Source organism: Scomber scombrus, chromosome 14 (assembly GCF_963691925.1).
Source record: "Scomber scombrus chromosome 14, fScoSco1.1, whole genome shotgun sequence".
NCBI lineage: Eukaryota > Metazoa > Chordata > Actinopteri > Scombriformes > Scombridae > Scomber > Scomber scombrus.
In genome coordinates this window covers 24,593,317-24,608,844 of record NC_084983.1, presented here as the reverse complement: position 1 = coordinate 24,608,844, position 15,528 = coordinate 24,593,317, and the positions used below count along the sequence as shown (strand labels likewise).

Below are 15,528 nucleotides of genomic sequence, written 5' to 3'. Positions count from 1 at the left end.
TATATTGGACTTATTCATGAGGAACCTAGAAAACACAAAACCAAATAAGTTGCTCCAAATCTACAGGATGTATAAATAGATAGTTTGCTAACAAACAGCTTGCCATCAGCTTGTCTCCTCTCCATCCAAGAGGCCAAAAAATCAGTTCAGGCTGTTTTAAAGAAAAAATCCTATAAAACATAAATCTTTAAAAAACAAATATACAATGCTCTCTTGTTCACATCCTCTCAAACAGCATCGTTTTGAAAAGCTAATGTGTCTACTGTCTAGGGCTGAAATAGCCAATATTTCATTTGATTAATTTTATTTTCAAACACCAAGGTGATGTTTTTTTGTCCTGAAAAGCAGTCCTCTCACAACTCAAAGCTACCCAGTTTAAAAACCAAAAAGCTGTGGATATCTTGTTTTTTTTTGCTTGGTGTCTACTGAACCGTCTAATTCAAATCAACCAAATATCCAAGCACTAAAAGAGAAGCTGATTAAACATTAATCACCTTTGATTATATCCTAGCCTCATCATGTTTTACCAAATCAGCTGCCACAAAGATGGATCCCCTCTGCTTTTTTATATGGATTTCATTCATTATTTTATTCACAAGGAAACGCAACAATCAAACATGTCACAAGAATGTCTGCCCTGCCTTCCACACGGAAACTTCATCAAAAGACTAACTCTCTCTAGGAGCTCAAGTCTTTGGGGATGAAAAATCAAACAGCAATCATAGTGATAACAGGTCTGAGGGATCACAGAGTGGGGAAGACGGGAAGCAAAGAAAGTTTCTGACAGCTTTTCCACAGGGAATATCAAACCTTAAAAAAATACTATGAATGGAGGCAGAAAGATAGAGAGAGTAGCGGGCTGAGTTTGACGAGCTATAACTGAGTCTTTTCATGTGACACTCATTCATTCATTCGAATATAAAAAAAATGAAAGCTCTAAAGTGCTTTTAACAAAACCCAAAACATCTTGAATTCCAAAACATCTACTATTCATTTCACCTCACGGAAATAAATAAATATATTGTGGAGCTCTATTACAGATCTAAAAGTGACTCCGTCTGAGTCATAGACATACTAAATGTCACAGTGCATGAAGACGTTTGCATAAAGTATACATGACTAATTGAATTTATGTAAATAGATTCTCAGCAAATTGCAGCAGGGGGTTTGCTTCTTTGAGCACTGGAATCATTTTACCTGCCTGTTACTGAAGTGCCTGTTGGTGTTTGAGTCCACAGTCATACTAGCAGCTCTGCCAGGCTGTTTTAACAGGAACCAAAGATAAAAATCTGAGGTCCAGAGTTTGTTTTTAATCCTTGACACTCGTGCAGGGTGGGAAATTAACTTTAAAAAATGTGAACATCTAACAGCCACTGACAAATTCACCAGCCACTCAATAGTAAATCATTATTTTGTGTCTGAAATTTATAAGCCACTTTCATATTTTACCAACATTTGGCTGGTGGCTGCTGCTGCATTCATGGCAGAGTAAATGTAAACATAGTAGTTGTATTCATTTCATGCTCACATACCCCTTTTCCACCAAGCTGGAGCCGGAGCTTGTTGGGAGCTAGAGCCTGACTATGCACCGGCTCTTTGCTTTTCCACCGCCAAAGCTCCAGCCCCGAGCCTCAGAACGGGAGCCAGAGCAAGCACCAACTTTTAGCTGGTCTAAAGCAAGAACCGATTACGTCAGCGGGCTGGGGGCGTACGTGGTTATGTGAACAGGACTTTACCTGCGCAAACACATCGCGGCCGCAATTTCCTCCATCTTCGACATCTTCTCCTCCTTCTTTGTTTTCTTCTTCTCCTTCTTTGTTTTCTTCTTCTCCTTACAGTGATCATTACTGTGTTTACATGCTAACATTTGCTCATGATGCTGCTAGATTACAATTCAGGGAATTACTAACGTCATTACAGTTCAACCTCAGAGGAACATGGATGTCTGCTCCAAGTTTCATAGTAATGCATCCAACAGTTTTCATAGTCTGGGAACAATTAATACAATTTTTTTTTACCAATCCATAAAGTAAATTGAGATATTCCATTGGATATGTGAAAAGTTTGACATGGTGGTGGCACAAAATACAAAAATCAGGGGCTCACCCAGTAGGCTACAGTGTTTCATTTTTGATCTTAAGGTTTTTCACTGGTTTGGTGTTTGGTGTTTGAGACATTTCTGAGACGTCTTTCAAAGTACAAAACACTATTTTGACTTCTGAGGATCATTTGGGAACCATAAATGTCTGAACTAAATTTCATAGGAATCCATCCAATATTAGTTACACCACTAAAACAATAAACAACCCATGACCGCTTGAAATAATAGATTCTCACAAATGAAAAATGAGTTGCGGCCTCTGTGGAATAATAAGTACGGAATTTTAAATTAAATTTTTTCACAACTGTTTATGGCTGCATACAGTTTTATTATTCATAAATGAATACCATCCTAGGGAGTATTTGGACCTGTCTGATCGGAGCAGGTGGCACTTTGTTCAGTAGATTTCTATGTGCTGCTGATAGCTAAAGGGTTTTGTAAATGAGGCAATGTTGATTGATGGCCACTTCATTGGGTAATATGAAACAAAGGACTGAAAAGTAGAAGAGGGGTGACAGAGTAATGAAGCAACATAAAGCTCTGGTGTGTTTGAACCTAAAGGCCCTGAGCAAGTTATTGTGAAATGAGTCAGAGAATGAGAAAGTAGAGGCAAAATTGAGACATTAGTTATGATTATGACAAGCTTGAGCTCGACGTCTGGCGTTGCCGCGCTAGAAAACCACCAAGCTCCCAAGCCTCAGGGGTCCAATCATATTCACTGCACTCAGTATACCTACTGCGGCCTTCAACTTTTAGATAATAGCTTTCCAGAGCCAACTGACAGCTTTGTTATTCAGATAGTGGAGCTGGTTTGTGTGCACAGCAGTTTCTGGCTTTGTCTCAAAGTGACAGAGACTCACTCAGAAGCTGCACAATTAGCCACAAGGACACACACACACACACACACACAGACACACACACACACACACACACACACAAACACACACACACACACACACACACACACTCTCTCTCTCTCTCTCTATGCCTCTTTCTGCATCTACCCAGTCCTCCATCTATCCAATTAATAGACTGTGAAGGCAGTAAAAGGGACACTTTAACTTTATAGTAAGTGCAGGGATTTTCTGATTCTTTTGATCATTTCAGTCAGTGCCACAATAGAAGAGACAAAGCTAAAGCAGAAAAGACAGATTAGAAAAAGGTTTTATGTGTTTTATAGGATTCAGGAGTGTCAATTGTGCAAATGATGTATTTTGACATGTAATATTTGACATATCAGTGTAGATATAGACAAACTCCAGATGTGTTGCTTCTGTAATTGAAGTGTATGAATAATCACTGTGTTACTAAAAACAGGGACAATTTTTAAGATTGGATATATTGAGTTTTATACACATTTTATTTATAGACTAGTCAGTTACATTAGAATTTGGAAAGTCATATCAGTCATACTCATATCTGCATAATGTCTTTGAGTTTTGGCCATTATCCTCATCAATAATACAACCCTGTCTCTTAAAAATAATGTTCATATACAACTAAATAGCAACAGCACATTATTTGCTAGAAACGTAATGTAAAAAATGTGTAAAATGTTTGTTTATTAACATATTTGGCAAGTTGCAACGTAGTTATTTTTTCCCCCAATCTTGCACTACAATATCCACTTGTAGAAATAATGATCATACTGACCAATGTAATTATGTAAATGTACCATGGTTTTGCATGCACACTTTTTTCATGAGCATTGACTTTTCGGGTGTGCTCACTTTCAAATAAAGTGTCTTATATAATCTGTCTGTGAAGAATTATAATGCTTTGTTAAAAATGTATTATCCTTTAATGGAAGGACTAAAGCAAGTCAAATCTGTCTATTTTTTTTTGGGAGTTTCACCCTGTGTCCAAACCAGGCGGGGAGTTCGGGTCTTCTGAAATGATGCGAACGCGGAAGTAACTGCATTCTATCAAAAGGCCACCAGGGGGCGACCGTTTTGGTGTCAAAAGGACTTCCGTCTCTATACAAGTCAATGGAGAATTCACCAACTTCTCACTTGATTTCTAACCTCAGTAAACGTTTTCAAAATGTGTTTATGGTCTCAATCGCTAGTTTAAAGCCTTCTTCAATGCAGTATGATGTTCATTTGTGAAATTTTGGCCTCCCTGATTTTATATTTGACGATAAAGCAGGGTATGCATTAGGGCGTGGCTACGTCGTGATTGACAGGTTGATTGGTTCACAGGTTCAGGAGGGCGCCTCTTGCTCCTCCTGATGCCCATATAAGTAGAATCCGTGTTTTTTTTTTACCCAGCATGCACCTGAAATTTTCAAGATGGCGCTGCTCAGATCCGATACTATTCGCTTCCAAGCAGCAGTCCACAAACCAATGGGTGACGTCACGGATTTTACGTCCATTTTATATACAGTTTATGGTCCAAAATTTTGGCTATAGCTCTGAACCTTATTTCTTGAGGAGGGTTAGACTGACAGTACTGGGGAAGTCTTGGCTCTTCTGGCAAAAAGCACAGTGGTTTCCTTTCAGGTTGGTGGTCTTGGATTTTTTGGTGCCGGACCTTATTAACATGCAGTAGAGCTCTAACAGCTGCCTGGCATCAGTGTCTCCTGTAGGATGGTTTCTATTTTTTGGGGGGTGTAATTTAGTGAGTTTAATGGGTTGTATCCCATTCCCAGTCCAGGGTCAGAGTCAGTGAATTCACTTCTGTAACAATGTACTTCCCTTTAGCATTATAAACTGTGTGTTCTTTTATGTTTGATCAGATTCAGTATCAAATAGCAACCTACGCTATCATCCATCCATGTGTCCCTACTTGCACCTTTGGGTATTGAGCTGTGCACTCATCTCAGCCTCACTCTTCTCAAAATTACTTTTTTATGGCATCTCAGCTTTATCAGAATATATACTTTGGAAAGATGTCTGAGCCCCTGATGTATTTTCAGTGTCATATCTATTGTTTTGGTCCCTTATGGCTCAGGCCCATTTTTCTAGCTATGCATATCCATCTTTTAATACAAGCAGTAAGCAATGCACTGATATCTGTAAATTAAAAAAAATGCACAACCCAGGATAATGCTTTATTCTTTTACCAAATACATCAGAGGAAGAGAGAACAGACGAGAACAGAGGGAGAAGATTTTGCCTTGTACCTTTTTGTAAACATAGTCAGAAGTCTAATTTTGAAGGAGATTTATGAGAAAATCAGGATAACAAAAAATGTGATTTGCATTCAATTCCAAAAGTTCATAGTATGGATGTTTATTGACTACTGTGTACAAAAAATAAAATGTTTTATATGTGATATGTCCTTATGCTGCTTTTATGTTAATGATAAGGCCAACCTTTATCAATAAATGCTTTTCACATTTACCCTGAAGTTGTTGAACCTGAACCTTTGTGCCTTATTTTCCCCATAATAAAACCATAAGTATAATTAACCACTTCAAAATCCTTAAATTAGGCATCTACGTCTTCTCCCTCAATAAACATTTCAGAATCTATGAATTTGCAAATATATTTAATTCTTGAAGTTTAACTATGGGACATCAGATGGCTCATACTTCACTGTAAAGTCCATTCTCAGTATTTGTGCACTGGAGGCTTCAAGTTTGTGGAGGTTGACTATTGGACCAGGATTGACACCAAACTATTTGTGATGTCACAAGTCCTGCTGCCAGGCCCACCTCTAAAAATCTGATTTTCACTGAGCGCAGAGAAACTTTTCTACTTTCCGCAGATTCATTTTTTTCCTTTTTTCTTTGTAATATGTTCTTTTGTTACTTCATCGTTTTTATTCTTTTTCTTTATGTTGTCCTTGTTCTACACTTCTGCCTTATTATCAGCTTGTCAGTCAACTGTGAAGCACTTTAAACTACATTAAATGTGTTATATAAATCAACTTTGATTGATTGATTAATGTGAAAACAGCTTGCTAGTGTCAAACTCTGCACATACATCATTCTGCACATTGAGGCTCAAACATTTAACTGTGGGAACAAGAAGGATAATATATTTTTGAGTGGCAGTGGACTTTATAATCCGACTTGAATGTTTTCTCCCCAACAATAACATCCATCCATCCATCATTCATCACCTTAAACATCCTTAAGTATTGAACTGCTTTAACAGTCTTCTCTCTCCTCCAGGTGGTGGTGAAAACTCGCACAGAGTACCAGACAGAGAAGAAGAGGCTGAAGGTTCCTAAGGTGGAGGAGTTCACCATCAGCTTTACTGACGGAGTGTCTGAGAGACTTAAGGTAAGAATTAAAACACAAATAAATAAAACAATAAGTTTAGTTCAAAAATACATGATTCACATGATGTGCTATGCATATAAAGAGCTGCAGGCAAATAAACTGAAGAATTGGTAATAATGTGATCATTGCATGCAGACATACAGCAACATGCTCTATCTCTTTCTTCTCTCCGTCTCTCACACAAACACCCATAATCACACACAGGCATGCAAGCGCACACTCCTCCCTGGCAAAGGGTAGGACCGGTGACTCCAGCTGTGTGTGTGAATCACAGAGCTACCTTTCCAAAAACATTTACATCACCCAGGCGCTGTCTGTTCCATTCTCCTGTTGTCGTTAGGGGAGACCAAAGAGAACTCATGTTGTCATGGTAGCAATGAAAACCTCCCTCCATGGCAACCCTGAGAGAGGAGGAGAGAAAGTGTGCAAGCGGAGGTGTACAAATGTTTTAGTTTAGATGTTAGTGTGTGTGTTTGTGTGTTTGTAAATGGCCTGAGAGGTCTTTCAAAGTGGAAGAGAACAAAATTAGATATTGGACACTGTAAGAGGCTGTGAAATCTGTCTGGAAGACACACACACACACACACACACACACACACACACACACACACACACACAATTCACACAGCGCTACACTGAAGCAGTTTCAGCACGCTGCCAAGGTTAAGTAGAAAGCTGCATCACCTAGGCCTCTACAGCACTCCAAAGCCATGAGATGAGCTAGGTGTCATGGAAATGGCAGCAGCTGTGGACAGGCGGGTCAGGAATACTCTATGCAGAGAAAATATTAGTTTTGTCTGTCTAATCTACTTGAGTCTTTCTGAGCCCTGGAGTACCTTATTGATTTCAGATACTGCAATAAAAAGAGGACGAAGTCTTGTAGCCTTTTGATGAGTACAACATATACATACATTATCATTTATAAGCTTCATGTTATATAGTTTATAATAAAATCTTTAATCATCACATCATTATTAGTGATACATTATCTGGCAAATTAAATTGAGAAACTAATGCCTGCTTGTCACTAATATAATGAATTAAATACCAATCAAGGTAGTCCAGTAAATCCTGTCAGTACAATATTGTTAAGGAGAAGCTCTGCTCGCTGCATTTTGGTTAATTTGTTTGTGCAGTATGTATGGAACTTGTATTATTGATTATTGAAAGAACTGTGTTTTTGTTTCTGCTCAGCCCTGTAAGATATTGTTCACTTGACAGTTGTGAGGACAATTACATCATGTGGAAACAAATTGGACACATTGTCAAAAATATACACATTACCATGCAGCAATGCTGAGCTGCCTTGTTAGAGATTGTTACTCATCAGAGTTTCCCACAATGTTGCAGCAGTACATTCATCTCAGGCTTGCCAAGCTTTTGTTAGGGAGAAATGCATTTCAGTCTGTATGATTTTATGCAATGCTGTTTGGTTTTTTAGGGGGCTCGACTGAACCGCTTGCTTTGCTTGACTGACAGAGCTGATTCTGCAGGCACATAGGCATGTCCACACATACAGTACACACAGGCAGACACGCACACTCATAGCACAGCGTGTTTTGCAGTGCAGAGCAAACATTTCTGGATGAAAAGCTTGCACATCTCTTCTCTCTTCAAAGCTTTGCAGATTGTGTTGATGGATGAAGAGCTCAGAGTGTAAAATGCTCTCTAATCTGCCCTCCCTCACCGCCTTCCTCCTGCTTACCACCTTCCATCCTTTCTGCATTTCCCTCTCCTTTCCTGTCGCTGCTTCCTTTTCTCTCTTTGCATGTTACTCCTCACTGCATTGCTTTTTCCTTTTTGATTTAAACTGCAATTTATAGAGGACACTTTAGATTTTAGACTTTCAGATATTTAGCTGTACTGCTGCCGTGTGAGTGTTCCTGTGAACGTGGAGTGAACCGTGAGGAAAGCAGATAAGAGGAGCAAGTGGGGAAAGGGAAGAATGTGTGATTTTTTTGGGAGCCATTCATTTCAATGATTCATCATTACATAAATAAATCATCAAAAATATAAAATATGGTTATAATTTGGTGGAAGTAGAGCATAAGAACAGATATACAGTATTTGATGATAGTTTCTCCAAATCTCCCTCCTCTCTGCTGCCTCTCATCCTATTCCATCTCTTTCTATTTCACAAATATTCCTCCCATTAGACCAGGTTCATGTGCCATCGCTTCCCGTGTCCCAGCCCCCTCCCTCCTAATCTCGTTCTTTCCCTCGCCTCCTGCCTACTACCCACCCACATCCCTCCCTCTCCTTCTCCGTCTTTCTGATTACTCCCAGCAGACCTGAGCTGCAGCGTATTCCCCATGGTTATTTTGTTCCTTGAATGAAGCGAGGAGGGCACATTACCCCCCTCATTAGCTACAGAAGCTAAAATAAAGCCAGACTACATGCTTCTATGGTTCGCTGCATGTCAAGCAAGCTGAACCTGGAGAAGTTATATGGAGGAGGAAATGGAAGAGGCTAATAGGGAGGAACAGATAGATAGAGGAAAGAGACATGACTGAGTGGATATAATCTGCTGAATGACAATCATATCAGTATCGGAGTATATCAGCTGCAGAAAAGCCCAAAATATGCTTTCTAAGTATTACGTTTTCCCCACTTGCATCACATAGAGAGGAAGCAAGGAAATTGATACATACTGTAAGTTATGCACAGGGTCTCTACACGGATCATAGTTTATTATGCATTTCATATTTCAAGTTTTCTCATCTCAACTTCAATATATTTTTTGGACGTGTGTATATTTTATTGCTACTAGTTTCATTTCCAGTGAAGTTTAGAATATACTGTTATATCTGCTCTTAAAGTTATGTTTTTACAAATGTATTTTTGAACTGTAAATAGTCTCGCTCATTTAATATTTTCACAAAAACATCCAGAATTCATCTCTGTGTCCTGAAGATTATTTATATATGAGCAGGGGCCAAACATTATAAATCTTTAATTGGTACCTTTCTAATCCCCTTCAAAATGTATCTCCTTGAGATACATGTCCCAGAGCTTCTCCCTCTCCTGGAAACATTTCCTGTTGTAATTTTTTCTCAACAATACGTTCAACAATATGTTCAGAGAGAAATATGCTGGCAAGTTTATGATCCCCATCAAGATAATAAGGGAACCGTTTTAATTAATATATCTACAAAGTCACTCTAAGCAATATAAACATTATATATTTTTATGGTTATGTTAAAGTGCTCACATTTCTCTGTATAAGTAATGAAAAGATTGTCAGTGGCCATAATAGAGGAAGCAATTTATTTTAAAACATAAATTGCAAAACGTTTCTTATCGAAAATATTTATGAAGTTTATTAAAAAACAAATTCACTTCGAAAACTAAACTAAAACTTCTGATGAGAAGGATGAAACTGGAAACAGAGAAAGGTGTTGTGTTGTGTTATTTGCAGTATGTTTGTGTTTAAATTCTGCTCATGACCTTTGCTTCAAACAAGCTGTTCTCCTTCTCCTTCTCCACCATTTTAGCCACTGCGCTTGACTGCAGCCTCGCTAGTAAAAAGGAAAATGCCACGAGGGGCATCGCTCTCTGAAAACCAAGACTTGAAAGAGAGAAAAAAGGATTACTCTGGTGCAGTAGGGCCTGGATTGAGAGATGCAGGTGTAGAGATTGATGAAGGGGAGATTTAATTCGTGTTGTCCTGCTTGTTTTCTGGCTCACTTGCTATCCAGAAAACATGGTGTACTTGGCTGGCTTCTCCATTCACGCACACTTCAAACCCACATGCACACACACCACTCCTACAGGACTGACTCTCACACTCCATGACAAATGCCAACTCAAACTTCATCGGGCACACACACACACACACCACACACACACATAGACATTGGCCACATGAGTGCGCCGTGACTGCCAAGCACAACACGCTCTGTGCCAGCAGAAGTTAGGGGGCCTGTGCAGGTAGCGATGGGAGAGGCAGCCATCGTCCAAAACAATTATCCCATTATTACCTCCACTTCGCCTTCTGATAAAAGCTTTGCTGCAATCTGCCGCCTCCACAGAAGGCCTTCACTGTTTGTCAGGTTGGAGGTAATTACTGCTGTGGTTTGAAAACCTTGCACATCCTCCCGCTCCACATATTGTTCTTCCCTGTTTTGTATGGATGACTAATAGTATACGCTGATTGTAGGAAGTGTTCATAGCCATCGTCCTTTAAACACCCACACTGATGCACAGACACACAGACGTTCAAGTGAACAATGGGGGATCCATTGATTTACCCTCAGCACTAGTATTATACTCTGAACCTGATTGCGGACTGAGGGAGGGAGAGCATTAGAGGGAGGGAAAGAGGAGGGCGGATGTTTTTTTTTGTCAGCGTGGGAGCAACAGCATCTGAAGTCCTCTGCTGCACTTGGAGTACAGCAGGTGTTCTGAGAACAGAGATGATTATGTGTTTGTATATGAGCATCAGCTCCCACCATGGTCATTTTAGAAAATCTGTCATTTAAAACTATATTTGAGGCTGAGAGTTTTTACTGACTTTTCTTGAACTTTAGCCATATTTTCAACTGTTTCAACAGATTGGCACTGGATATTCGTGTTCCCATGCATCTAACAAGTTGTTGTGTTTCCTGTTGCAAGAACACTCATGACCACAGTTTACACTAATCAAGGTGCTATTGTGACAAGGAAAGGGAGAAATAATGGCTATAAAATGTGAATAAGCTGATGATTATGCACCAGAAACCCTCTAAAGTAAGTCAAGAAGTTTTTAACATGATTTTCACTCAAATAACTTTTTAAATCAGATTTAAATAATCAAATTAACACATACATTAACAGGTTCTTAAAAAAAAGGGAATTTAATAAACCCTAAGAAAAAAGAATCCACTAGTGGATAGTTCACTGCTTTTCATGTTACTCTCTCAGATACTACAAAGGGCAATGCTTTTTCCAATCTCTCACTCTCTACACTAAAAAATTTAGTTAAAAAAATAGAACTTCAGCACCTTTGTGCAAGGTTACATTCAAACCCACATATTGCAGTGAATATAAGCTGCATTCAACAGAAGTCAGATATTTCAGGCAGAATCTTTTCACCAGAAAAAACAAAAAGGACAAGAAACTCTGCGTTTTTACTCATAGGATACCATGAGGAGGATACACACCATAATATTCTTGCATATCCTGCAGGAATGTACTGTAGGAAATGCATTTCGTGACTACATTTATGGACAGACAGCCTAAGGCATATATGCTTACTCATTTTTAACAAGTTCTGAGCTGACTTGAATACAGTTATAGTCTTGCATTATTATTATCTGCACCTCGGCAGCTGTGGTTTTCTAGACTTTGCCCAAAGGCAGCTTGAATGTAATTGGTAACAGAGGTGGGAGTTTCTCAACCTGTCGAGGGACTCAGCCTGGCAACCTTTTGCACTTTTGCCGGCTACTCATTGTTATTACCCTCTTCTCTATATCTTCCTTGCTCCTCCCTCGCCCTCACTCACTTCTTCCCTTGTTCACCTTCTCTCCCTCTCGTCTGTCCAGCTTGTAGTCTTCTTCGCCATTTTGCCTCCTTCCACCCCTTGTTCTCTGCCTCCGTTGTGTCATGCCAATCCCACAATCTGTGGCAGTAGCTCTCTGCTCAAAATCAGCACTGGGAAGCATTTTACAACACTCGCAGTTCCTGTTATAACTGTGCCAGCTCCTATTGGCAGATATTCACACACATCTTAGGAATTGGCTTCTGATAAAATGAACCAGCCAGATGTGATCTCTGGATCTTACAGCTTTGGCGTGCACACACAGTTGAAGTAAACACACTCACACACAATATCAAGTGTATGAGTTGTTGACTTATCAGTTTGATTGTTTTATTATGAATTGGTTCAGACTGTGGCGTTCAGTTTAGGTCTAAACTGGATGTGATGGTTGTATTGGCTTTGTGTACAGTATCAGTTATCAATGTAAAACAGACAGGAAGAGGATGCTGTGAACAGGATGAAAATTGTAACACTTCGTAAATCAAAACCAGCCCACTGCTGGATGGTGCCATATGTGCGTCTTCATGCTCCACTGAACCACAAACAGGTCCTGGTTAGGTCAGTCTGTCTTCCCAAAAGCATCGAAGCAGACTCAGACCTCAGTCATTTGTCACTGCAAAGAGGTCCCTTGTGTCGGCTGCCATTTGAGACACACAGACAGACACTTAGACAGACAGACAGACACTTCGACAGACTGGACAGACGGACAACTTGCAATCTTTAGGTTCAGATAGAAAGTGAGACAGACAGATTAAAACACAGGCAGACATTGTGGATGTGTGAGCGGTGTTTGGGGTGATTTATAAATCCAGATGGCTTACTTTCTGCTCTACTTCTTCTGTCAGATCCCATATCTACCAGTACCTCAAAGGACAGCAGACTTCAGTCACTGTCTTCCTATTGATATCGGCACATAATATAATAATAGATATACATAACTTGACTTGAATACAATTCTAACCGCACATCCTATCTCATCTCAAAGGTCAAGACAAAAGAGAAAAATCCAATTTGCCATTACAGAAAAATAATCTTGAATCCATCTAAGATTGATCATCCTGTTTTGTCTTTAAACAAGGACATAGACGCTGCCGTATCCGAACTCCATGGCTGGATTTAAAAACTCAGTTGTCAGGGGTTGCCAAGACTAAAAAGGTTTTCTGAGCCTGATCGATGGCCAACAAGCACAAGTCCTTGCATTTTGAAAGCATTAAATCTCTTGGACACGTATTCATGTGTGACTTGTTTAAATGTTCTGTTTTTCTCAGTTTTTTATGATTTTGTTTTCACTAACAGAAAATGACTGCTGCCTTTGTCTTGTTTTTTTTTCATTACAACGTCCTCCGATCCAATTCCATTTCAATCGTTGGGGGAAGTTTCTTTAGTTATTAATTGGTTGGTTTGAAACTGCCTGTGAACATAATTATAATTTTGCCTTTCTTTTGTTGGCAAGCAGGATATCTTTAAAACTTGTTAGCATATTTCCATGAAATTTGGGGGAAAATTAGGCCATGCCCAGAGGAAAATGTAATTAATTTTTGGTGCTGATCCAGCAATTTTTGAAGCATTTCTTAATATTGCAAGATAGGAGCGTTCTTATAACTGATTTTTTTGTTGCTATTTTCACATTAACTATTTCAGAACCTTGAAGTAGAAAAATCTGGCACATGTATCAAATGAATGTGAATCACTGTGTTAACTTACAGTGGATGTAGATCTGGGTATTGTTGTATTGGTATTTTAACCACAAGTATAGACCATGCTTCATAAAACTGTGGCAGTGCAAAATCTGTAGTTAACTATACAAGAAACAGTGCAGATATCACAAATTTAAGGCAGAAATTCATTCGTGGATGATCAGTACATTATGTGTTTAATAGAAATGGAAACATATGTACAAGAAACAGTCAGGATCTGATGTTTCCGTGTTGAAAACGATGGAGTGAAAAAACGCTCGCTGTCCTCAGCTGAGCAGAGTCCTTCACTCTGCTGCCGTTGTTCTGACAAGCTGAGCCATGGGAGCAATTAGGAGCCAGACAGACTGCGGATGACTAGTCTGACCCTCTGCTCTTTTCTCTTCTGTTGTTTTCTCCCACTTGAACGCCTTTCCTTGCCATCGATCCACCTATCTCTACCATATGTGTTACGGTATCACTGTCATCGGGTCAAGCTGCCAGTGCAGAAGACAGCAGCTTGTAAACACTTGAAGTGAGAAAGATATTATTTATGATTAGGACTATTGATCTGCTTTCTGTTAAAACACTTACTGAACATACTTTTTTTTTTTTTTTTTACTGTTCTCTGTGTTGACTGACACACTTGACTTTTCAGTCTCACTTTCTAATGACTGTGAAATGGTAGAAAAGTAGTAGCAGTGACCTTCTAACTATGAGTCTGAAGCACTTCTCTCCAAGACAAATCCTCACACTCTCCTCCTCTGACAGACTCATGGCCCCCCTCCGAAATCTCCAGACCTGCACACTCTAAGTACAAAAATCCATCTCTCTATCCATCTGCTCAACTTTTATTCCTCATATTTCTTACTTGAGCACTTTTCTCTGACGTGATCTTACAATTGTTAGTGCAGGATAGTCATAGCCCAGTGGATGTTGGTTTGTTCCAATACCTGAAGCTTATTTAGTTTTGCACTCATTGTAAATGTCTCTAGATAAGAGCATTGTGTAAATACAAAATATTACTAAATACACAATCACTATCATCCAACTGCTACTATGTTCATATTGCAACTATGAAATGAAATGTTTGTAGGTGCTTTGAGGAGCAAAAACAAGTTAAAGCAATCAGTCATTAACATATAAATATTAACAATTCAAATGACATTACTGCAAGTAAAAAGTAGTAAAAGTTAAAAATATAGGACAAGAAAGATGTATTTTGTAATTTATCAAAGTTTGAAATCACAGTTTCAGGTAATTGTAAAATTGAATTCAAATGAAATGTAGTCGTGGAAACACAAAGAGAAAAAGGAAGGATAAACTAAGAAGAAATATTTTTTATTGTTGATTTAATGTGGATCTTTTTTGGCATATTGTCAGTGTCAAAGTGAAATCAGATCGCTACAAAGTTAATCAATCAAACTATTCAAAATGTTTGAATGCACCCCTTAAATCAGACAGTTATCAGCCACCTGGTTTTAGAAGTCCCATAATAAGTTAAAATATTAGTCAATTATTCAATTATTCTTATCTCTTTTCAGTATCACACTGTAATTAGAAGAATTGTTGTGGTACTGTAAATATTTATGGACATAATGTAATCCCTTACAGACCTTTGCTGTTCTTTAATTTCTTGAAAATGTGTTTCCTTTCTTCTGTTTTAAAAACAAACAAACTTGACAGTGTGCAAATGGCACTTGAATCTGACTGTAAATACACCTGTATCTGCTCCAACTGTGTGGTGTCGTGGAAAGATCTTCACTATGAAGACGGAAGCACAGTCAGACTCTCAATCAAACTGAGTATTTGATTGTTAATTGATTCCTATGCAAGAGCTTGAACACTTGTGCAAAGAAGACCAAGGGAAAAAAATGCACTGTCCATATAAAAAGGCTTGACTTTTAAACTTTGACTAAGACTTTGACGTTAAAGGGTGTTTATCTGTGTCAAAAAAGTCACATTAATTCTACTTTGATTCAACAGTACGACAGTAATACATGAT

General features: G+C 38.8%; 1 protein-coding gene across 1 annotated transcript in view; it reads left to right on the top strand.

Annotated features, from left to right (window-relative positions):
- The window catches only part of nsg2 (neuronal vesicle trafficking associated 2), a 36,069-nt gene that overhangs the window by 6,392 nt on the left and 14,149 nt on the right, over nucleotides 1-15,528 (top strand). The window contains exon 2 of the mRNA XM_062433591.1: nucleotides 6,222-6,332. Within this exon, the coding sequence (XP_062289575.1) occupies nucleotides 6,222-6,332 (111 nt within the window). The remainder of the gene's footprint in view (nucleotides 1-6,221; nucleotides 6,333-15,528) is intronic.